Raw genomic sequence first — 25,174 nt, forward strand, 5'->3', positions numbered from 1 at the left:
GCCGCAGAGGCTGCCGAGGCGGCGAAGATCCTGCTCCGGGAGCGGCGCGCCGACCCGCGGCGTTACTCCGCGCTCTCGCCGGCGGACGCGTCCAGCCGCCGGCGCCCCGCTTCTCCCGCTCCTTCTCCTCTCTCTCCAAAGGCCGAGCCGGCAACAGCCGATCAGCCGCCGCCGCCGCCGCCGCCGTCGCCTTCACCCCCGGCGGACCACAAGGGCAGCCCCTGGGACGCGCCGTCTGGGGAGGTTTATTCCTAAGGGATGGCGCAGGGGCTCCCTCGGACGCCCGCCCTTTCCCAGCCTCGCCTGGTTTCTGTCCCACTTGGACTTTCTCGCTTACAGTAGGTAGGCACTTGCTACCCTGAAACAGACCCTCTCTTTTTCCTCCTTTCCGCAGCCGAGCAGCCCCTCCGTTTGTTCCTGAATGGCTCCCTAGACCGTTATACTAACGTTCTCCATCCCTCTCCCCGGCCTCTCTCACTTGCGCTCTTACGCTGCTCGCTCGCTCTCTAGCTCTCTCTCTCTTGTCGGGAGCTTCTGGAGCTCCGCTCAGAGCGAACCTTCTGCTGCCAGCAGATAACATCACGATCTCGCCTGGGAGGAGAGATTTATAAGTTCTCTCTGAACCACGTGTTTGCCTTCAACAAAGTGACGTGCTAGGATTACAGTCAGAAGTCCTCTGGTTACTGAGACCACGAGCTCTCCCCGAACGGTTGAGGGGGGTGTGGAAACGAGGGCTGTGAGGAACTGGGGAGGAGGTGCGCCCTGACAACTGTGATTTACGGTATTTACTTTCTACAGTCATTTTGGACAGGCCTGTTGAAGGACAAGCTATCAAGCCTCCTCTTCTTACTCAGTGTGGTTCCCTCGCAGCCTCCCAAACTGAATCACTTGCTCTGATGGAAGCCTTCTCTCCTGTATCATGTGCACACGCACGCACACACTCACACACACACGTACCCCTTTGGAAGGAGCACCAGTCTACTCAGGGCCAGGGCAGCCCTGAAGACATGCCTTTTGATCTAAGACTCGTGTCCTACCTTTTTAATTTTCTGGGATTCCATAACAGGTTGCTATGTTAGAGCTTACTGTTACCAGTTTCTGTTTACAATCTACTCCTGTATTTGTGAACTGCTGGGAAATAGAAGTTCATCTTTTTCGCCTAAAGAATAAGTACTCATATTTGCTTTACTGTTTTGAATAAATAAAAGGTCATCTTCTTAATTTGCTGCCTAAGCCACTTCTTGTATGGTTTTCTCTTCACCTTCTTCCTAGCCTAGACATTATCAACCAACTTCATTCTTTCCATAGCACACATCCAGGAATTTTAAATGTTTGATGTCTACTGTTATAACTACTCATAACTTGACATTTTATATTTCAACCTAGTCCAAATTAGATGAATACAAGAATAGTTCTTGCCCCTCTTCAATTTTCCCTTCTTTTATTTTACCTTTAGTTACTCAAAGTCAACATTTTCATTTCAGCATGACTCGGTGGCCATATTGACTAGACAGATGATTTACACTGGAAACTCTGTTGAGTTTCCCCCCCAAACTCAAGGCCTCTATATTACTCCCGAGTTCAGATGTTCCCTAGTTCCTTGTCACAAGGAACTTTCTATAACTTTTGGAATTTACACTTTAGATGTGTATGGGGCCGATATCATTAGTAAATAGAGGGCTGAATAAATAGTAATAATAACAATAGCTAACATATACTACACTTAGTAATGTGACATATATACAGTCATTTCATCTTCACAACAACCATATAAAGTAGGTATCATTATTATCCATATTTTGCAGATGAGGAAACTGAAGTACAAAGAAGTTAAGTATCTTGTTTAAGACCAAATGTAAGTGGTAGAGCTGGATTTTGCAGTTGGGATCCTTTGCACATGTTCTTACCCACTACATACTTGTAAGAAATACTGTTCCTAGAATATGTTCTGACAAACAGGGATTCTATGGTCAAATAAGTTTGGGAGATACAGGGTACTCTATTGTCCTCTTATAGATTCACAATTCCCATTACTAAATTAAAGGCTCTGAGAATCCTGCAGAAAAGACCATTATCACATTTTTAACACAGCATTTTCTGAACTCCTTTGAACACAGAATATTTTTCCTATTAAAACACATTGAAAAACTCTGGAATAAAGGAATTGTTCCAACTTCCTTCAAAATTAATTCTGAAAATTATGTGTAAATCAGCATCAACAGGTTCCTTTCCTTGAGGCCAGTTTCTAATTGAAGCAACTCAAAAGGAGTTAGACAATCAGCTACTATCCCAATACCCAACGCAAAATAGAATCAAGAGATCTACTTTCAGGTTAGTTGTTTCAGCAAGTTAAGTCATCCCCTTTGAGTTCAGTTTGAGAACTACAGAATCTAGCTATATAGAAAGGGCAAAAAGGGCATATTCCTACACCCGGTGCAATTATAGAACATAGAGCAGGAGCTACAAACTAGAGCTACTGAGTGAAGATGCCACTATGAAATACAGCTAGTTACCTGAGTAAGTTGTCACCATATTCTGAGGATATGGGTTCAGCTTCCCCTCAAGCTAGTGAGCATCTCTCACTCGATGTCAAGAGACTACTTTCCTGGTACAAACCCAGATGAACTTTAAGTGGATTCAGACTAGAGTGTAGATGGAGCAGCAAAAGTCCATCTACATCACTTCTAGGAAAACAACTTAAGCCATAAATTCTTCTGAAAACCACCCCCCTTCCCAACATAAACATACACACTGTTGTTCATTCTACTCAGTTTGTTGAACACTTACTGCTTACTTAACAACCCTTTACACCTGAGACCCCTTCATAAGAGGCTGCTTTAATTTCCCCTAGGCCCAGGAGGGTCAGACAGGGAAGGGGTTGATGAGATCGTCTGGAAAGTGTTAGTAATGTGAGGACGCCAGGAAAGGTGGAGCCCCTTTCCACCTCTCAGGTGAGCAGTTCTTTGAAGATGTAACAGACAAAACTGCACAAGCTATTTCCCTGGTAACCATAAATGAATCCTTTCTTCTATTAAATAACTCTTTTAAGGACTTTTCATGTCTATATTCAAGAAGCAAAACATTCATTAAATTTATTGAGATCTGAGGTGCAAGGGACTCCATAAAATTTTCATGTTAAAAGGGCATTTAAACTACATACACCATCTTGATTACCTCCGGCAGTGGTTAAAACGGCAAGCTCCAGAGCCAAGATTTCTTGGGTTCAAATTCCTGTCACTTTCTGGCTTTGTGATCCTGACCAAGTTACTGGAACACTCTGTGTTAGTTTCTTTGTCTGTGAAATGGGGATAATAACGTAGTACCAACCACATAAGATTATTCTGAGGATTAAATTATACAAGGTACAAAAAGCAAGTATAGCAAAACCAGGCACTTAGTACGTGCTCCTTAAATGTTACCTACCATTATCTTATCCTATCACTCTTCACTTTTGCTAGGAAATTTATAATAAAACATATCTGGCCTTCACTCTTTCTCAAATATAAATAGAATGAAAAAAACAGCAAAGAACTCAATAAGAATTTGCTTCATGGTTATGTTTTCTAATAGTTTCTGTAGACACATGTTCATGATTTTAAACATTATCGTATTTTGTCCCAGTAATTGTAGGAGGAAAGGGCAAGAGAACACACTTTTAGTGAATAGAACACTAAATGACTATTAAAGTTTCATTAAGCATCTGAGATTAAGTTCGCTTATTATTTACCACCCTAAAATGGAATTCTTTGTTTCCAGATCCGAGGATGGTGCAGCTGTTTCAACTACTAGCCTTTCTCTGCTCACTAATGGGTCTATTCACTTAAATGATGTGGAATTCCTACAAGAGGCTAAACAAAACTCATCCCTACCCTGAAGTTTTACCCCTATAATTCACAGACAAAGCTTATGATCTAAAAGGTCCTTTCTAACCCTGATAAAGAACAACTTCACTTATAACAATTCTGAAACAATTTGGAACAATTTTGAAAGTTTTCCATAATGGTTTCAAGCATTAAAAACCAGGAGGCAGGGAAAAGAAATATATGGAATTACTGTAATTGATTACATTTTTCTACAAATAGTGACAGAATATAAATACAAAATTACCCTAGTATAAAAATAAACCAAAAGCCTTTTAAATTCTTATAATTTTATCTTTGATAAAATTTTAAAACAATGTTTGGCCTATATCAATGCTGTCTCATGTTCTAGATGCATTTCTACAGATAAACAAATTTATGTGCTTATTAGAATAATAAAATGGAAAGGTTAGTGATTTCGTCATGAAAAGTAATCCAATTATTATTTCCATGTTTCATAGATAGGTTAATCTAAAGAGTAAGTGATAAGGAAAAGGAAGAGAGCGATGGGCAGAGAGAAAAACGAAAAGAGAGGAAGAGCTTAAAGAGATCAGAGGTGGGAAAAAGGATAAATTCAAGAGATCAGCCAAGAAAAAGCAGTGCACATGATGGGTTGCAAGGCTTTAGAGATAAACTCATCACACTCTCATGATTCACCATGGGAACGTTATCTTACCCTCTGGAATTATGATTAGCTGATTGATTACTGCTTGTGACTTTGGGGCCACTCATATCTCTACACTTTCAGCTCTACTAAAGAGTTCCAACAAAAGGAAAGTCTTTCTTCAGGAGGCAGTGTCTCAGTGTCCTGGGCTATGTCATCTCCAGGATCTACTGACATTAGTTGCAGCCTCTGGTTTCTCACCCCTGGTGAAACCACTAAAATAGCAGTTAGTGACTGATATAAATAAATGAACAAAAGGGGATAGATGGCATACAGCATAACAATATGGATACGTGATTAATAAAATGCTAATGTTGACAAAAAGAAGCCAGCACAGAATTTCCCTAGTTTCCAGGGCAATGTTTGACACTCACCCTTACAGAATCTCTACTCCTACTTCACTTATGCCACCTCCTCAGCAGTTCACAGACACTTGACAAAGCGAGAAGCCAGGATGAGACTGCTGGGGAGAAAGGGAGAGAGAGAAGTACCGTTGCCAAGTGAGAACAAAAGTAAAAGACAAAGAAGGAAAAGAGAAGGCAAATGATAGAGGAAAATGCAATTATGTTTTCATAATTAAAATGAGTATGAAATAACATAATATAAAATTATTTTTTAAGATACATGGTCTCTAAATAAGTTTGTCATCATCTCAGTGCGTTTCACAGATTGGGCAAAATTCCATGTGTAAATTTCCACTAGCAAAGTTACCAGCCTGCCTTTCTGCTACCTCAATTAGCTTGCAATTAAAAAATGAAAACAAAACAAAAAGCCATAGTAATTGCATAAAAAAAGAAAACATCAATATAATTTTTTCTAATGATAGAGAAATTAGTAAATAAGTATCTTAAAAAGCAAATGTATAAGTGTATTTTAAAAAACAAAGCTATATAGAAGGTTATGACTTGTAAAACTGGAGACTATTGACCACAAACTCTCACTGATGATTATTTCGAGTCTTAGAAAAGAAAGTTCTTATAATTAGGGTGACAACATAATTTATCACACAAATCCGAGCACTTTTGAGGGGGAAGAAGATGCCATTCATAAATACATAAGACAACAGGTGTAAACCAGGACTACCCCAGGTAGTCACCTTATTTAAAATAAGGCCTGAAATAAGGCCTTAAAATTTTTAAATAAAAATCATTTAAAATAATTCAAATTAAAATCTGAATCTGTAAGAATACATCAGTTAGACTTCTACCTTTTTTGGTTACAATGGTGATATTATATTCTGCCTATTTCTAAGCCTTTGTTTCTTTGCCTATGCCATAGATTCTAAAAATCACTATCGGAACTATATTTTGAAAATGCTTACATGTAAAATTTTAGCATTGATTGATATAAACCTGTACCACCATAAAAATGAAGCCCCCAGAAGGTACTTGGTCAAGTCTCTTCTGATGAAAGCCAATCTCCTATGCAGAAAGGAAGAAGAGGATAAATATAATAATGATGGTGGGGAAGGGGTGTGGACAGGGGGATTAATAAGCATTTCATGTACTCTTTGTTTAGCCAGAGAAATTCTTTTTTAAATTTTGGAAAATGAATAATATATAAATAATCTCAAAGGTAAAAATAAGTTCTGCCCCTTTCCCATTTTAGTGCCAGTACAGAAAAAAAGAACAGAGTGTTTCTGTCATTTGGTGATTCGAGGTCACACAATACTGACTTTTTACATGTTGATTTTTCTTGTTTAAAACACAGTAACTGGTTCACAAAACCAGGTATACCTGGGAAGTTAAACTTCACATAATTGAAAGGATTGTGTTTCCTGTTAACTTGAAAATTTTTGTAATCAAGATTCTTATGATTTGTGGTTTCCTTTAGATTATTTCAGTTACACCTATATGTGTCCTTTTAAGTACAAAGACAAAATCTTTATAGTTGCTAGCAAATGGCAAGTTATTTACCACAAACCAAACAAATAAATCCAAAAATGGGTGTGTCACTGCGACCTAAAGAAATTTCAACACTACACAAAAATGATTTTGGCTGTTGGGTTATTGAAGTTTTTGCTATTTATTTCTTTAAGAGGTCTTTATAATTTTAATTAAGGTCATTAAATAAGACTGTTACAAGGTCAATCTGGTTATCTGACCAGATGTAACAATTAAATCTAATCAATGCCACAGTTATACTGATAGTTCATAAACTCATGTGGCTGTGGGAAAAAAAATTGTATCAATCAGTTGATTCAATGATAGCCTAAAGCATGCCACCTAGAGGAAAGCAGTGGTATGTCTTACAACTTCATATTGTAATATTTGATCTGTAATTTATTAATTTGTAATTTTCCATTGATGGTGTTACTGCACATAAAAAAATTATGATTTCATATAAATAATGTAAAACATGCATTTTCAGAAAAGATCCTATATCAATAGCAATGGGACATACTTATTGATAAAGCTTTAGTTACCTGTTATCTCCTAGACACTAGCATTCTAAGCTAAAATCTAGTCCTCATTTATCCGGTTGGCTCAGTTGGTTATAGTGCCTCATAATTTGAAAATCTATATTCTTAACAGCAAAACTGTCAGCCACTTACAGCTTTATGAGTCACGTAATGTCACTAAGTAACAAACCACAGCATATGGGCAATATATTATATCTTAGTAATAAAAAGAACAGCAATATACAGTCAATTTCCCATAGACAAAACTATTGGATACCACTACAGTAGTTACAGTAGTTCCATTTTTGCAGCATCCACACAGTTAAAATGTAGTTTTAATTATCAGACATGCTCAGGCAAGACTTATTATGAATTCTCCAATAGCACATTGTACAATAAACTGACAGCAGCTATCAAAACGAACTCTGGGATATGTTAACTCTAAATTGCCACAGACAGGAAAACTTTCACTTTTGATGCATGGCGTCTGCTTCTGTCTTCCACTGGCCATAATACTTAAGAGACCGAAAAATTGGATATGTCCATTTATTTCTCCAGAGCAGAGTTCAATTTCTAGAATCTCATTTTCTATAAGACATTAATATCATCTAAACTGTGAGGAATCACTTTGTACATACCAGCTCTGTAACTTGGGCCTAAGTTTGACTATACTAGTCGTGAGACCTTGGGCAAGTTATTTAACCTATTCCCCATTTCCTCATCTGTATAATGGGGACTATAACATCACCTACTTCATAGGATTATTAGGAAGACTGTGAGTTATGGGCATTATAAAACTCTCAAATAGTATCTGGCATGCAATAAATGTTGTATAAATATTTGCTGTTGTTACTACTTGTTCTATCCCAACTTTTACTTGAATGATTGATGGGACTATGCAAAATAAGTTTGGAAATGAAATTGCAACAATACTTTAAAAATAAATCAAGAAAACAGGTTCATTTTAAAAATGAACTTTTATTAATCAAGAGGCACAGGAAACAGGTGAAACATGAAAGGGGAAAGAGTCAAATTTTTTATGTTTAACATTCACTGCACGGTAATTAATAGGTAAAGTAGGATTCTAGCAAATAGGACTTTTCATACAGTCACCTAATGCACCTAATATCAACCCTAACAGTGCTCTATTAAGTAGTATTTAGAGTTTGCATTATAGAACAGAGTAAGTAAGCAAAGAGTATGTTTTATTATGTCATTAAATGTCAGGATCATTTTACTCAATGTGAAACTTGTCTTTTTCAGACTGTCAAAAATTATATTCCTTAAAAGTGAATGTATTATATTCTTACATTTATCTAAAGCATTTTGGCATTTAAAAAATTTATTTACACTATTCATAACATTTTTAATCTTACATTTTCAGTTAACATACAGTGACATGTCTTCACAGTATCACTTTAAATGGCAGAAAAGTGAAAGTTCCGTAGTGAATGTGAATGTCCTAGTACCACTGCATTTGTAGATTGTTTATAATTTCTCGCTATTAAAAACATACTATGACACTACTCACACAGCATTTTCTGTAATCAGGATCTTTTCCTGAAGAGGGTTTTCAGAAGTAGAATTACTGAACCTCAGTAAGTATCTATCATCTGTCAGACTTTAAATTTTTGTGGGGAGAACCCTTTATCTAGAAGAGGAACATTTATAACCACAAAGATCAGAAATGAATGACAAATGCCTAATCCTCCAAATGCATAATAGAGAGCATCTCTTGAGGCTTTGCTACGTATCAGGCACTGTGCTAAGCAGACACTGTGCAAACATTATTCTGATCCCTACAATATGAGCCATATATTATAACCTTATTAACATGCTACCTTCAAAAAATTTAAGAAATTTGTGGCAGGACACATAGCTAGAGTCCAAATTGAACTCTGAACTCTGCTCTAATCCTCAAATTATGCTATCTCCACAATGAATACTGATATTTCTTAAAATGTGCAATGTAAATATAATTCCACTTATTGTTAAGGATTGTATTTGAGAGTTCTAGTAAGGACCAAGAAATGGCAGTTGTAGCTCATGCAATCAAGTTATTCCTAGGGTTCCTGCCATTTGCAGAGAAGGATAATATCACATTGAACCTTTTGGACTTGACCTTTTATATTTGTAATAAACTTAAAATAACCCAGTGTTATTATACAAAGACAAATATTGTGTAGAAACAGCCTTGATGATATGCTTGGTACTCAGTATTTCAGGGTAACTTCTGTGTCTGGCTGTACCATGGATGTTTCCAGAGCTGAAGTCAATCCATTGTTTGTGTCCTTCCCATGGGAGGGGATACATTTTTACCTAAGACTGAAGTCTGGTTCTACAAGCGCAAAGAGGCAACTGTCCAGTAGCCTGAGGGGGATCAGCAGCTGCAAGGCCACCCACGCGTACCGACACAGCTCTCAGCTGTCTCTCCCTTCAGAGCCCCAGTTGGTCCTGACCCCATACAAATTTGGTGTTCTCGCTTTGATGTTTATGAACGGATTGCATTAAAAATGCAGGATAATGATTCAGGGGTTAGAGAAACTGTTATTTATACAAATGTGGTTAACACCTCATCATTTTAAACTGGCTGTGCTAATAATGCTCATTGTGTTCTTTGTTTTCTTTTTTATTTGCCCAAATGTGCAACCTACATTTCTCTGGCAGTATGTCGAGTGTGTGCCGGAATTGAATGGAACTGTTAGACAACTAAAAAAGGTCCTGCAAAGGCAGGACACATCCTAAATAAATAGGCTCCCAGATCTATGTCCAAGACATGGGAATTCACTACTTACATGGCATCTGATATCTGCTGCTCTGGCAGTTCTCAGGAGATCCTTTTTGGTGCATCATAGACCTATTCTTTTGGAGGACAGCAATAAGATTTCAAGTTTGGTATATTAACTCTGGAAGCTTCAGATGACAAATAGTGCTAAAAAATCAAATGCTATTTATTATCAATAGCAGTCTAACATTTAAGAACAACAGTCACCCCAGGATATGATTTAATTATAAAGCAACTTAATATCTTTTTCCAAATATAAACAGTAAAAAGAAATCAACAATAATCAAATCAATAAAATTATACCAGTATTCATATATGCCTAAATTGCATCCACAAAAGTTTATGGAAAAAGCTCAAGATAGATTTATGATTCCAAAATTCACTGTTATTTTATTAGACTAAATATATGTTTTATAACTTTATTCTCTTCATAGTTGGGATAGAACCAGTAGCTACATGTAGCTTTTAAAACTTAAGGAAGGTAATTAAGATTCAGTAAAGTTAAAAATTCAGTTCCTCTATCACGAGCCACATTTGAAATGCTCAATAGCTACTTGTGCTAGTGACTATCATACTAGACAGCACAGACGTAAAATATTTCCCTCATCACAGAAAGTCCTTTTGGACGACACTGACTTAGAGACTAAAATTATAAGGAAATATGCCCACTTCTCTAATATATATCCTTGCTTACCTTACTCAGTTGAAAACCAAAGAGCATTTAACAGAAAGCAAATTGTTATTGGGGGAAAGGGCAAAAAGGATCAGAAGGGAGGTGAGCAATGTTGGACCAGATATGCTTAAGAAAGCAAAGTAAAATAAAAAAGGCTCGCTACACATGTAGATAAAAAGCCCTACATCTGAACTCCCTAAAATTATATTAGTAGACTAGATGAAAAATATTAATGTGGTTCTCTAAGCTAGAAAACACTCTTTAGAGAATCTAAAATTATTTAAGAACTGTTAGAGTATATCTTCCATCTAGATAATTCTGAGTAGATTCATTACAACTCAGCATTTTGTTGAAACATCAATCTCAAATCTAAATGTCCTATCACCGATATTAACCATCAACTGTTCATAGGTCCCCTTGATGAATATGTTTAATTAAGCTTAAGAAAAGCTCACCTTGTGAAAAGATTTACCAGTCCTACCTCTACTGCAATAGTCAGTAAGATTCATCGACTCAGCAGGCCAAAATTCAGATTCCTGTTTTCTCGGGGAAAGAATGAGAGAGATTTTTGTAGGTATGGAGTAGTTCTCTCTTCTGTTTCCAAAATTTGTTCTTACTGCCAATTCACCCCAAATAGTCTTTATACTCATTATACCTGCAAGACTTAAGAGTCTCTATCCCTGTCACTGACATTCAGAGTGGAGACAAATATCAATCACACTGATCCTAACAGAAGAATCTGAGGAAAGAGCAGAATGAATCCTGTTCCCCTCAATTGGAAAATTGTTCCCAATAAAAAGAGAGACAAGCTTCACTATTCTAGAACGTCTATTAATGTACAATCTAGATCCCATTATAATAGATTCTTTAAAAAATCTTTGTTAAAAGATAATCTTTTAAGTCCTGATAGACAGCTGATTATTCCAAGTTATTACTGTTCAACTAAATTGCCACACTACTCAAATCATTCAGTGAAAACTTACTGCAGGAATTTAACTTTAAAAAGGAAGAAAAGATTCAACTTTTTAATCTTTATAGAAGTAAAAAGATCCCTTAGTTTTGCCATAAATAAATCACTTCAATAATTCTAGCACAATTCCTGGAATAGGTGCTCAATCAATGCTATATAAATATTTTACTTAGCTTTCTAATTCTAGTAAGATATTTAAGTCAAGAACAATGATAGCAATGTCACGTCACATCTAAGTTAAAAAGGCACAGTTTGCTATTTTATAACCATATATATATTTCCTTAAGAAATTACAAATGATAGAAATATACATGTTGAATTTTCAGATGTTTGCTTTAAAATGGAATGCATGTGGCACAAGCATACCAATATACCAAGCCCAATAATGGTATCTGTAGTCATTAAAAGACTCTGAAAAAAATAAAACTTCTTTCCCATTTCATTTATGACCCTTTCAACACATATAATAAAAATCTATAATAAATAAAAATAACAAATAAATAAATAAACACATATAGGGAGAGGAAAAAGTTATCTGAAGGATGCAAGAAAACTGCTAACTCAAAAAAAAAAAAAAAAAAGCCTTTAAAAAAAAGAACCTACACTGTTGCAATTATCACAGTCAAAGTGACAGAAACAAGAGCAGGAGACTAGAGTCACCAGGAGTGAAGCTGCAGTAGAGGAGGGTGGAAAAGTTTTGACAAAGGCACTGGTTCTGAAGAAGAAACCTGCAGAGATTCCCCAGGAGAAAACGATGATGGTAGTGTCAGAAAGTCTGATAGAGAGCAAGATGAAAAACAAAACAAAGATGAAGCAGAGAGGTAAGAATTACAACAAAGTAGACAGCAAAAGGAGAGAGCTCTACTGGAAACCAATCAAAGATAACCCATCCCGTGTACAGTCTTTCCTTTCCTGAGGAGCAACGAGAATGGTGGTGTCCTTCTACTGCAGATGGGAACAGGCATTACTGTCTATGCCATATCCTGTGTGTACACTAAAAGATGCAGAAGAGGCAGAACTGAAATGTCCCACAACAAGCAAGCCTGGAAATTATCAGTATATACTGTTCCTGGGATCAGACTCCTACATGGCTTGGATCAGATAAAACTACTGAAGTTGGAAGTTCATGAGGCTAAACCTGTGCCAGAAAATCACACGCAGTGGGATGCAGCAGTAGAGGGCGACGAAGACCAGGAGGACAGCCAGGGCTCTGAAGCAGCAGTACTGGGGAGGAGGAAGACGATGACTCAGCAGTACTATGAACAACGTTTGCAATTTCTTGCTGTTTTGGAAGTGTATAATAAACCAACTGTGCAGAATTGACGTTGAGGGAGGTGTTAGTTTCTTTACTAGAAATGGATGCATAATGTAACTAGGCAATGGTGGTACTTTCATACAATCTGAAAAATACTTAAGGCTTATTAAAGCTTTTCAGGTATGGGATGGTGCATTTACTTCATCTGCAAGTGATAATAAATCCATTGTTACTACCAAAAAAGAAAAACAAATAAATAAATTATAACATATAGGGAGGGGAAAAAAAGTTATCCAAAGGATGCAAAAGTACCAGATTATTTATTCAGTCTCCTACTATCCTTTCTACAGAAATGTTTATGCTCCTTGAAGATTCCTTTACAGGCAAGATTTCTTTAACTCTCTGGCAACACAATTTATGTTTTCAGTTTGCCCATGTTTCTGTTCACACTTCAACCTGCTATTACATGTTTTACTAGGACATCTTTAGACATCTATAAACTGTAATCTAATTGCTTTACATTTAAGTACTGTATTCACGTGACCTGAAGACCAGCACAGGTAGCAGGATTAGTTTAGTTGATGGCCACTGAATATTAAACATATCCATATGTGAAAAATGCATTGATTAAAAAGCCCTATGAGGTTTCCCAGAATTTAAACATCTCCTTCTTCATCCATTTTAAAAGGCACAAAATTTGTCAAAGAACTTGCACTTGCCTTCAAATAAACTTTCCAGAACCTCCTACTGAGTCATTTGAGGCTCTAAGTACTGAAGGTAAGCCTCTGAACTACTCTATCCAAAGGATTTCCAAGGTATATTTAGCGATTAATTAAATACCACTTGAGCAATGCAGTTCTAGGTAACTTAAAAACAAATTCAGTACTCTCAACTACATGCTAAAGTGCTAAACTAGTAAGTTATTTTCAGTCCTAAAAAGGTGTTATTGTTGACTTTCAGATTTCAATGCTTACAAACAATAACCAACAATAAACTATGTTAATACTGAGAAAATTCCTTCCAGCCATCCAAATATCCAGCCAAGGGGATAAGACGGTACCTTTGAATTGTTGGCTACTATATTTCCATAGATCTCTCTAAACAAATGAAACCCTAATACTGTTATGTTTAGACAAACTGGAGAGGAAGGAGAGACTGCAATTCTTTTCCTTTTCCCTCCTTAAAGAGTTCAAAGACAGTGTAAAAGATGAAACAGATGCAGAGGTAACAGAGCTAGAGCATTTGAAACACTCACCTAAAAATACACGATCAGTTTCTAAAATAATATGCTCGTCCTTAGATTCACATTATGCATGGTGGTAGTCTGTGAAAATATTTTATAGCCAAGAAGAAGTACTAACATATAGAAGACATCTCATCTACAGGATAAAAATTATGCCATACAATTTATATTTGCTTCACAGCTTCCTAACACAAGCGATTTCTTTTCCCTATAGTGGCAACTGAATTTTATTTTGAAATAAAATAATTTCTGAAAGAAGAAAATCTAAAAATATTTTCTTCCTTATTTTTAATTTGAAAACTTTCCTAAATTAAAAGACTGCAAAATACAAGTAATGTTTGAAAACAACTTTTTTTTTTGTGACCGGTAAGGGGATCGCAACCCTTGGCTCAGTGTGGTCTGCAACACGCTCAGCCAGCGAGCGCACCGGCCATCCCTATATAGGATCCAAACCCGCAGCCTCGGCGCTACCAGCTCCGCACTCTCCCGAGTGAGCCACAGGGCCGGCCCTGAAAACAACTTTTTAGTAAACAAGAAGTTATTTACTCATTTCTATTATCCAAATATCCTATTCAGAAAAAGTTTTGCAAAACATTAGCATGACCCAAAAACAGATTAGTAGCAAAAAATAAAGTATAATCTTTAGTTCTAGGAGCAAAAAGTTTTTAGGTGTTGTACATTTTTCCCCATAATTATCTATGTCTTAGGTTATATGGGAATATTTATCAGTATCAAATTATGTGGGGATATTTAGCACTCGTGTATTACTGAGGAACAGTTGTCCACATTTACTTATATTAAAATGACAAAATGGCAGTTCTATAATTTAGTAAGACACTAAAATTCAAAAGTTGAGAGAATACAAAAATACATTTTGAGCTTTGCTGTTTTAGCCACTTGATATCTTGGGTATACACCTTCCTTTATGATAACAAATACAAGGCCATGGCCTAATTTAACTTTAGCCATTTAATACTTGTAACACTCAATGGGTTTGAAAATATAAACATCTTTGCTCTGGCACACAGAAAATATGTGTAATTAAGTGATAGGAGGGAATTGTTTTTATTATGGAAAGATGGAGAAAGGAATGCATCTCTTTCAAAAAGAAAGAGATCACATTCATTAAATAATTCCCTTATAAACATCAGATATTAGGCTGTTTCACAGGAATTTTGAAATGATATTAAACAGTCTTACTTTCTCGTCTCTTTTTGTTAAACAGCTAGATATGAAAAGTCACCCAATTTCATAACATACAAAGCAACAATACGGAATCAAGTCTCAAATCAGATACAATACTCTGATGCAGATTCCTTGTTGTCTAACTCCATCATTTCAGTGGTTGGGCAGTCCAGAAAAAAGAATTTAAACTAATTCAAATATTTGGGGACTGGGGGAAAAGAGAGAGACTAAAGCATGTCAAATATGCTTCCTAAGAAATTATGTCTCACTGTATAAGTTAAACATGAGAATTTCCACCTCAGTAAATCTCTCACGCAAAAATCTGACACTTAAAAAAAAATCTAAGTCATTATTTATATTACTTACTATATAAAAAGAAATAATATAGAAGTAGAGATCTGGTGTGCTTCTTAAATCATATTTGACAGATTATCTAAAATTAAAATCACCACCCCAAATCAGAAATACTATAGTTTTTAATATCTTTACTAGATAGGTTATCTCAATAGCTTACCAAAATAAACAAGCAAAAAACACACCAACTGTTCTCTAAAACTACATATACATAGGTCTATAAGTTGGAAAGCAGAGAAACATTAACTCCAAAGAGTTCACTTTAATTATCAATTAATTAGTAATGCATTTCTAGAAAAATTGGTGATACTAAAACAACACACCAACAGACGTGACCAGTATGTAAACATAATGATGCTGGCAAAATACAAATCTCACTGGTCAAGCAGAAATATTCCTTTTACAAATGTTTTAAAGAACAATGTTTTAAATTACACAAGTGTTGAAAATATAATTTTAACAAAGTTTACATAAAAAGGGGGAATACCAAAACCGGTAACAGTAAATGTCTTTTGGCTTTCTTACAAATGGTGCCCTTATAATTCCCCAACTGTCAGAGGATGAAGTATTTATCTAGGAAAAATAAAATCATTGCATCTTGTGTTTTCTCTATTGCACTATGTGTCACAGTCACTTGTAGATCCTGGTCTGCTGTCATCTGGCCCATCGCTTTCCTTGTCCCAGTCTTTCATAGATGCCCCCATCATGAAATCTTCACGTAGGATTGTCCAACCTGGGCCTTCTTCTGATTTCACTTCAGTCTGAGGAAAATCGCAAAATCAAAATATTCAAAAGTCAATTCAATCATAAGGAAACAAAAAAGTACAAACTACAAAACAAACTTTTCAATGCTGAGTTTTACAACAGGGGTGAAACCAAGACAAATTATAAACAGACTTTATTTATACACTATGATCACATATGTACAAATAATAAAGAACTATACAAATATGCTGATAAATATTTTAGCAGCCCCATAAAAGAAACATGAAAGGAAAATCAAAAATTTTGGGAGTGAGGGAGAAATACAGTGAAATCTAGGTTTGGTATCAATTTTTAAAATTTTTTGGCAACCACAACAGATTTCAGTATTATTTAACCTTCTGTGATAATTTATTTAAAAATTTGGGGCATATTATTCAACACAAATAGAAATTTAACAAAGGTTTTTAACCCAAATAAATTAAAGGAGGGAAAAGGAAACTGATCTTGGTACTGTGCTAGGTTTTTATAGATGCTATCTCATTTAACATTTTACAAATATTTGAACCAAATGTTCTTTATTTAGGGTATGATCTCACTGCCTGACTCAATCATGTAATAAAAGACTAATCACATGCTAAAATTATAAATAACTGAAGCAGGCAATAAATATAACAGATAGTCAATTCAATTTATTTAGTTAAAGAATGTACGTAATACTCTACAAGACAGCCTAAGAATTACAGGCTCATTCCATGGTACAACACTACCACCTTGTGGTATTCATTAAGTAATACAGTATATTCAGAAGTCTAAGCCATGAGATTTTTCATCATTCCACAAATATTTATTGAGAACTACCTATCAGGCACTGTTCTTACAGCTGGAAATACAGTGATGAACAAAACAAAGTCCCTGTCTTCATGGAGTAACAGTCTGTGTGTGTTTATTTACTCCATTCATAGAAATACACAATTTCAGAAAAATCTTAAGTATACAAGAATCCATTTGGTCCAAGTGTTATCTTTAAGGGGTTATTAACCATGAAAAAGCAATTTTTAAGAGAAAATATATTAAAGACATTTCCTGGATTACAAGAGATTACTTACTAACTCTGCTGAAGCGTTATTTTAGAAAATTATAGCCCCGAAACACTCATTACATTAAAAAATATATATAGGACACTATCACAAACTGAAAAAATATCCTACTGGCCCACCCCTGTCTTCTTGGGGTCAAAAAAATCAAACAGAGCTTGTGCTTAATTAAATTATATATTATACTACATAATATATATTATAACCTGAAGACTGCATAGCACACACTGACTTAGACAAATATCAGCACACTGTGTACTAAATTTAACCAACATAAGAACATAAATAAAAAACATACGTATTATTTGAAAACAAAGAGTAAAGCAGTTCCAGTGCTTCTCACTCCATGCTGATAGAACAATAACGTAGGAAGTTAATTTAGAGCTCTCCTCATGGAGTTTGCTAACACCTCTCCATCCCTTATTTCTACATTATCAAACCTACAATCCTAAAAGATTAAGTTACCTAACTGGATAAACGACACTTTCCATGACTCAAAACAAGTTTTCTCTTCTCATCTTAAATAAGAGAAAGAGCTATTTCCCATGAACAGAGATCCATTTACAACCAAAAATTATAATACTCTCCTGTCAAATTAACAACTCAAAGCTTTCAATTAAATTCTAAAGTGTAGAGCCATATCCAAATTACTGACTAGCAAAGACTTGTCCTGACTTTGATATTTGTGTTTACATATAAACATGCAAACTCTCAATGTTAAGCGTCCATGTTTAGATAATTACACCCAACATGTTATCAACATGCTACCAACCAAGAGCAGGCAGACTCCACATGACTGACTCAACGCACAGCGTTTCTACATGAGAGCCTGACAGCCAGCCTCTGCTGGACTCTGCGTTACTCCTCTACTAGGTAGCACCGTAAAAGTTGTAGGCAACATAAGAAAGAACGAAGGAAAGATAAAGGGAGGGAGGGGAGAATGTGGACAAAGCTTAAACATGCAGTTCAGAAAGAAAGAAAGGCACAACAGCAGACCAAAGAAAAGGATTCATTCATTAAAATGATGAGACCAACTGTCTCCCATGTTTGTCTTGAAGGATTACTATAAACATGTACTTTAGGCTATGAGAGCAATAACAAAATAATTTCAAAGTTTCTCTCAATTGTCCAATTTGAAGAATAACAATTAGGTAAAGCTTTATAAGGGGATTTTGATGATGTCTTTGTTTTCTGTTGTTAAGGCAATTACTATAGTCCCTATCAGTGATTCAGTTATCCCCAGATCAGGGCATTAGCATCCTCACCACTTGGAAACTTGTTAGAAATTCAAAATCTCAGGCCCCCATTCCAGACCTACTGAATCAGAAACTCTGAGAGTTGGCCCAGCAAACTGTTTTTATAAGCCATCCAGTGATTCTGATGCATGCTAAAGCCTGAGAACCACCAGTCTATAAAAGGACAAATATTTCTTAGTGACAGTTTTTGTTCACTGCTATAAGACCAAGTGCATTTTATGGCTGAGAGGAAAAGATTTTAGAAAATCCAATATTAGATTTTGAAAATCCAATACTAGGCTCAGCATTATACATCTTAAATACGGTCATTATTCAAGCTATCATTAGAGTGGTGTTTTTACACTGTGAAGCAATAATTTGAAGAAATAGAAACTTTGATACAAACAAGTGTCAGTTAATATATTCTAACAACATATTTTATTTAACATCTGTTAAGATGGCGGTGGCTCAAGAAAGAAAACTTTGTTTTAAAAGCAACAAAAAGACCCTTTAATTTCTAATGCCTGCATTTGCTAAAGAAATATGTAGCAAGAAACGAGGCAGAGAGCCCATGTTAAGGTGGCAGTTTGAACATAAACCACTAGTCTTACTCAACTGCAATACTCAAAAAAAACCCCACAGAAAAGTGATTTGCTGTTTTAAAGATATAACTCACAAGGACAAGATCAGAAGGGACAACAGCAAGACAATTTAAGAAAGCTAAGCAGATGGACTAGAAGAAACTCTTGGTAAACGCAAGCAAGATGAATCCTGAGACTGCAAATGCCAAGCTGACAAGCAACCCCATTTACACTGCAAAATCTTCAAAACACAGAGGAACTGGCAGTACCAGGTACTTCTAAAAATGACGACTGAAGTGGAGAGACCAAAATAAACAGAACTAGGTAAACATTAAGTTTTGAGAAACAATCAGATCTCTACATCCCCTCCCTGTTGCATACTACCGGGTAGAAGATTGGTATTAACCTCTACAGAGGTAACACTGGGCTAAGCACATATGAAGACACAGTTCCAGCACCCAAAATGGGACTAAGTTACACACAGACACACCCCCCAAATAATAAATCCCAGCTCTCTCCTCACACTGGGCTCTCAAAATGCTGGTAGGCAGAACTTCTTCCTCCAGATAGAAGAGTACGCTATAGAAAATCTGTCTAGTTGCTAATAAATAACCCACCCAGAGAACCCTACATTGAAGCTCGAAGTGGATGACACACTCATGTGCTCAGAGCTTCCAGCTGCATTTTTAGGACTATTTGTTCTAATTATGAACAGATAACTAAGGATTATCAGAAAGAAAATACAAAACAAAAATAAAAAAGCAATTTGTAAGAAAAATAAACTATTCAAAGAGAAGAAAATTTAGGGAAAAATATCATTATCCTCAAAGTTAAGAGAATATCTTGTACCCACAAAATGAGAACAGTTGTTATCTTAAACTTTAAGAAAATAACAAAAAAACTTAAAATTAAAAAGAGCAGGAAAAAAAAAACTAAATTCAAGGGTGAGAAGATAAAGCTGAGGAAATCGTCCAAAAACTACAGTAAAAGGAAAAAGAGATGAAAAGCAGAAAAAAAAAGTAAGAAACTGGAGGAACAGTCCAGAAGGCTCAATACACAAATAACAGTTCTACAGAGAAGAACAAAATTAGACAACAGGAAATTAACGAAGTATTTCTAGAAAATTTCCCAAAGCAACTGACATACATTTGCAGATTTTAAAAAGACCTTTTAAGGGCCCAATACACAAAATAAAAATAAAGACATATGAAGGACATCATTGCAAAATTCCAGGACAATGGAAATAAAATAGTATCCCACAAGCTTTCAGAAAGAAAATCAGTAAGTCACACACATACAAGTGATCAGGAATCAAAACAGATACAGATTTTCCAACGGCAACCATGGAAGCAAAAAAGCAATAGAAAAATGCTTTCAAAATGCCAAAGGAAAATAATTTCCAATTTAAAATTCAACACTCAAACACATTATTATTCAAGTATAAGGACAAAATAGGGGCACTTTCAGACAAGGTCCCTGTCTGGCTAGGCTAACGCCTGGAATCCTCACAGCACCAACTGTCCAGCACTTAATCCTGTCCGTGATGCCAATTGTAAAGCTACTCAACCACAACTACGCCAGTTGTGGTGCTGGTAAACCTGCACTGACCAGGCCAATTGTTGAGCTAAGGCTGGATCTGGAGCCCACAGACCCTCTCAAGCCTGTTCACAGAGACTGGGCCACAAATCCTTCATATGCCAGGCTAGGTCACCAGACCCCTTCACGCAGGTCTATGAGCTAGGTAACCGGCCAAAAGGTCCTTGGAGCCACAGGTTGGAGAAGCATAGCTGCATCAGGCATCCGAGGCAGACGCTCCCCTCCCACTGCCTGCTTCACTAAAACTCCTCCCTCTCTCTCTCTTTCTCTCTCTCTCTCTCAAGAACACAATAGCAACAAAACTAAAAAGACATTTGGCACACATGGGCACTCACTCCACCCACCCACACACACACACACCATTTGCTTACAAAGGATGCTGAACCACACCTAAATGAACCACGAGGGCCCTGACTAAACTATTCTATTTTCCCAGCAGTCCCCAAAAGTTTAATATCAATGCAGCCTTTCTCAGGAAACTACTGAGGATGTTTTCCACAAAAACATGGAATAAACCAAAAAGAAGATATGAGAGAAAACAGGAGATCCAATATAGAAAAGAGAAGGGAATCTCCAAGATGAGAGTGAATGAAGACTCCAGAATGAGAACTCCACATCAGGTATACAGGACAACCTGTAGCAGTGTGACTTCCAAGGAAGGCTTGATGACAGATGTCATCACCATGCCATCTGCCTCTGCACCATCATGTTAACTCGACAAAACCACTGGGGATATGCTTTACCAAAACAGTGGGAGCAAGCCAAGAAAAAGAGGAAGATACAAGATAAAAGAAATAGGGAATTCAATCCAGGAGAAATTCCAAAATCACAGGAAATTTAACTCTCAGAATGACAACTGTGAAGCAACCCAAGGGAGCAATCAACCCAGACAAAGGAGAATGGAGGCTTCCAGGAAAAAATGTCTCAGAAAAAATAATTACAATACAAGGGTACTTCAAAAAGTTCATGGAAAGATTCATATTACCTTTTAATTTCATTTTTCTATGAACTTTTTTAAGTACCCTGGTAGATGCAATACCTGAGGTAATTTAATTTTCAAAAACTAAATAAACTAAGAAAATTAAATAAGAAAAATCAAGGCAATTATTAACTTCAGGGAAAAAAATAGTAAGGTAACAAAAATATGTAATATTACAACATTCAGCCATAAATAATACTTGCACAGGCATAATAGTAAATGTTGAATACTGATTTAACAAATAATTGTAAATTAACTACGTTAAGAAGGAAGCAGAAACAGACTGTGTAAGAAAACTAAATCTTTGTCTACCATAATAGGAAGCCAAAAGATAGCACCTCAAATTTATGATCAAAAGATACACACATTAGTTAGGAACACAGAGATGTATAAATGCCAACAGGACTAGCTACAGAAGTATAGTTACCCCCAGGGGTAGAGGCTGTGGAGAGTGGGCAGAATAGAGCAGAAAACAGCTTTAGTTTATAATAAACTTTGGGGGCAAAATGTGGCTTTTAAAACTATATGCATAAGTTAAAAAATTAATTTAAAAAGGAAAAAACAGGACAGCAAGAAACAAAGGAAAAAATATATACCTAAATCATTTCAATAAATACAGTTTCCCAAACTTTCTCCAAGATATTCCTCAAAAATCTCCCCCAAAGAACCTTCGTTTTACTAACCATAATGATTCTGCTTTACTTTCTAACTTATTCGATGAAAAAAAAGGTCAAAAACATAAATTATACTATGAAGTCATTATGTGCCAGACACTTTTCATAAGTTGACACATTTCTAATTCTTTTAAGATTCTTGGATAGACAGCAATTATCATTCTTATCTAACAAAAGGAAACTACAGCTCAAAGAAGTGAAGTAATTGTATTCAAGTTCCCAAAGTTAATAAATAGCTAAGTCAATACTCAAACCCAGATCCATTTGATTCCAAAGCTCATGTTCTTTCCATGATACTGCATTGTTCTAAAACTTAACTGATAAGAATACAATATATTACTTTATCAGCTGTTATAACCTATGGACTACACAATAGAGCAATTACTAAAACAAAAAAAATGTCTGAATATGCTCAAGATAATTTCTATAAAAGTCAAAATTTGGGCAAATTATATTACATATTAGACTTACATAATTTCAATTTACTATATTTTTTCCATAAACCTGATTTACCATTAAGTATAAAAACTTCCCAAATATTTGGAGCACCAACAAATAAAAGGTGGATCAGAGTTTAATATAAGAAAAAGAGAAAGGCTAAGGCAAACTCCAAATATGTCATTCATTCGAAAAGCTTGCTTGAGGTGATCCCTGAATAGTTTTTGTTACTGTCAAGACATCATCAGAATGAGGGGCTTTTTTGTTTGTAAAATAGAAGTACCAGCAATTTGATGTTTTATTTTTACAACAGAAACAAAAACCAAGAGAGTTCTGGATTTGAATTTTAGTTAAGCCATTGACTCCAACACTGCAAATCAGATAGTTTTAGAGGCCCAGGATTCAGAAGAAATAGAAATGTCTTAACCTGACTATAAATATAGTGTAAAATACAGCTAACCATACTATCCGTGTTAGGCATAGGTATTTACTACCATTTCATAGAAGTTGTATTAATATCTAAGTATGGGAATACTCAAAATGTATCAACTGATGGTCTTTCAGTGTTGCTGCAAGGTAAAATGACTTGCTCAATCACCTAATGCAACCTACAAGGTAACTGGTACATCAACTGAAAAGTAAAACCGATTAAATGAAAAAACTTAATGAAAACTGCATGATGCAAAGAAAGAACATAGTCTCTCCCCTCATTAGCCTGGTTTTATAAAAATACTTCATCAAGATCACACAGAAACAGTCTGCATCAATTGTGAAGATGAAAACAACCCTTAAAAGTGTTAATCAGCTTCCATTTCAAAATTCAAACATATATTGGCAACTATTGAAAAGAATACTAGAAAAGAGGTTTGGAATTATTCATTAGTCCAACACCAAATAAATAAGAGCTTAATCTCATTTTCATTTTAAAGGAGGAAAATCAAATCAAATCCTAAAAACATAAACAGTATAGTCACATTTATATTTAGCAATCAGCAATAGTTGATTTCATTGCTTTCCCTAAAAAAAGCTCAGTTTTCATTTTAACTTAGTCTTACCTAAATTAAAAAAGGTTCTTTGGGGCCAAGCCCATGGCACACTCGGGAGAGTGTGGCGCTGGGAGCGCAGCGACACTCCCGCCGCGGGTTCGGATCCTATATACGAATGGCCGGTGCACTCACTGGCTGAGTACCGGTCACGAAAAAGACAAAAAAAAAAAAAAAAAAAGGTTCTTTGCACTGGCTAAATTCATCTTAATTAATGCCTCCGTCATTAAAAATTTTTAGTAAGCTATTTGCAACTGTAGTTAGTAATCTACTTACAATTGATTAAAGCCTGTTTGAAAATTCTGCCTAAGAAATAAAAGGTATATTGGAAACCCTTCACATAAAAAGAAATACATTCAGTAGAAATTAACAGAAGTGAAACATAGCTCTTAATCTTTACAAATTTAGTAAGAACATCAATGGTGTTCTAATCACACAAGATATCCTAACATCCTACTGATCATAAAGGATTAAAAATTTTCAGCCTGGAATGTTCAAGAGTTGCAATGAAGAACCTACAGATCAAAATTACATAGAAGATCCCAAATCAACACAAACTCAGTTTTTCTCTGATTCTGAGAGAATTCTTAGTCCAACCACATATTAAATATATAGAGTTCTCTAAGAAAACTTAATTCTATTTCTTCAAGGACTCAGGACTAACACTCCTGAAAAATATGCTTTGTTGATTCATTCTTTTTTTCACCCACTGAATTATTTTTTGTTTTAATTTCATTTGCTGCCCTTGATTTTACTATGTACTCAACATGTACATCCTTGCTCAAAGTGGTTCTATCTGGTGGTTTCTATTGCAACTTGCTATCCATACATCTAAGCACCACAGAAGTGAGTTTTAGCAAACATTAATTCAACACTGATTTTCCTCATTGTTCATATTCTCTTAAGAATTGTTAATAAGTTAAAGTGCCTAAAGAGCCAACTGTAACAGCTCAAGAAGCCTTTTGACACAAGTGCTCTATACATTTTCGTACTAAATTAGGAGTTTGAAATATTTAGAATACATGCTGCCACTCTCTTTAGGCACACCCTTGTTACTTTATCTGCTATATTAGTAGTATATAAATGAAAATCCAGATTTATAAACAAATACATTAGCACAGCTGTGAATTCATCTGGAAAACAGGTACAAATGTCTTTTTAATAACAATAGTGTTAAAAAGCTTAAATGAGAAAACATGTAAAAATGTTTTGTGAAGGTGAAATGCTCTATAAATAAAACTAAGCTATATCTTGTAAAGAATATACATACTATTAATCTATCTGTTGAACTCAACAACAGATTTAAAAATGGATTGCTCCCATCATAACTCCTTGAAGAAAAGGTGATTTCATGTCTTCTAAAAAAAAAAAAGAGAGAAATATCTTTGGTGCACATGTGGGTACAAATAATCAGCCCAAACAAATACACAAAAACTAGA

At 35.6% G+C, this 25,174-nt stretch overlaps 1 protein-coding gene and 1 pseudogene across 1 annotated transcript in view; one reads left to right on the plus strand and one right to left on the minus strand.

The window, feature by feature from the left end:
- Window positions 1-258: 258 nt before the first annotated feature.
- On the plus strand, window positions 259-12,676 carry LOC134390217 (translocation protein SEC63 homolog; annotated as a pseudogene).
- Window positions 12,677-14,466: 1,790 nt separating this feature from the next.
- Window positions 14,467-25,174, minus strand: part of RRP15 (ribosomal RNA processing 15 homolog) — a 38,416-nt gene continuing 27,708 nt past the window's right edge. Inside the window, exon 5 of the mRNA XM_063114767.1 lies at window positions 14,467-16,151. Coding sequence (XP_062970837.1) covers window positions 16,008-16,151 — 144 coding nt within the window. The 3' untranslated portion in view covers window positions 14,467-16,007. The remainder of the gene's footprint in view (window positions 16,152-25,174) is intronic.

This window comes from Cynocephalus volans, chromosome 11 (genome assembly GCF_027409185.1).
Source record: "Cynocephalus volans isolate mCynVol1 chromosome 11, mCynVol1.pri, whole genome shotgun sequence".
NCBI classification, from domain to species: Eukaryota; Metazoa; Chordata; class Mammalia; order Dermoptera; family Cynocephalidae; genus Cynocephalus; species Cynocephalus volans.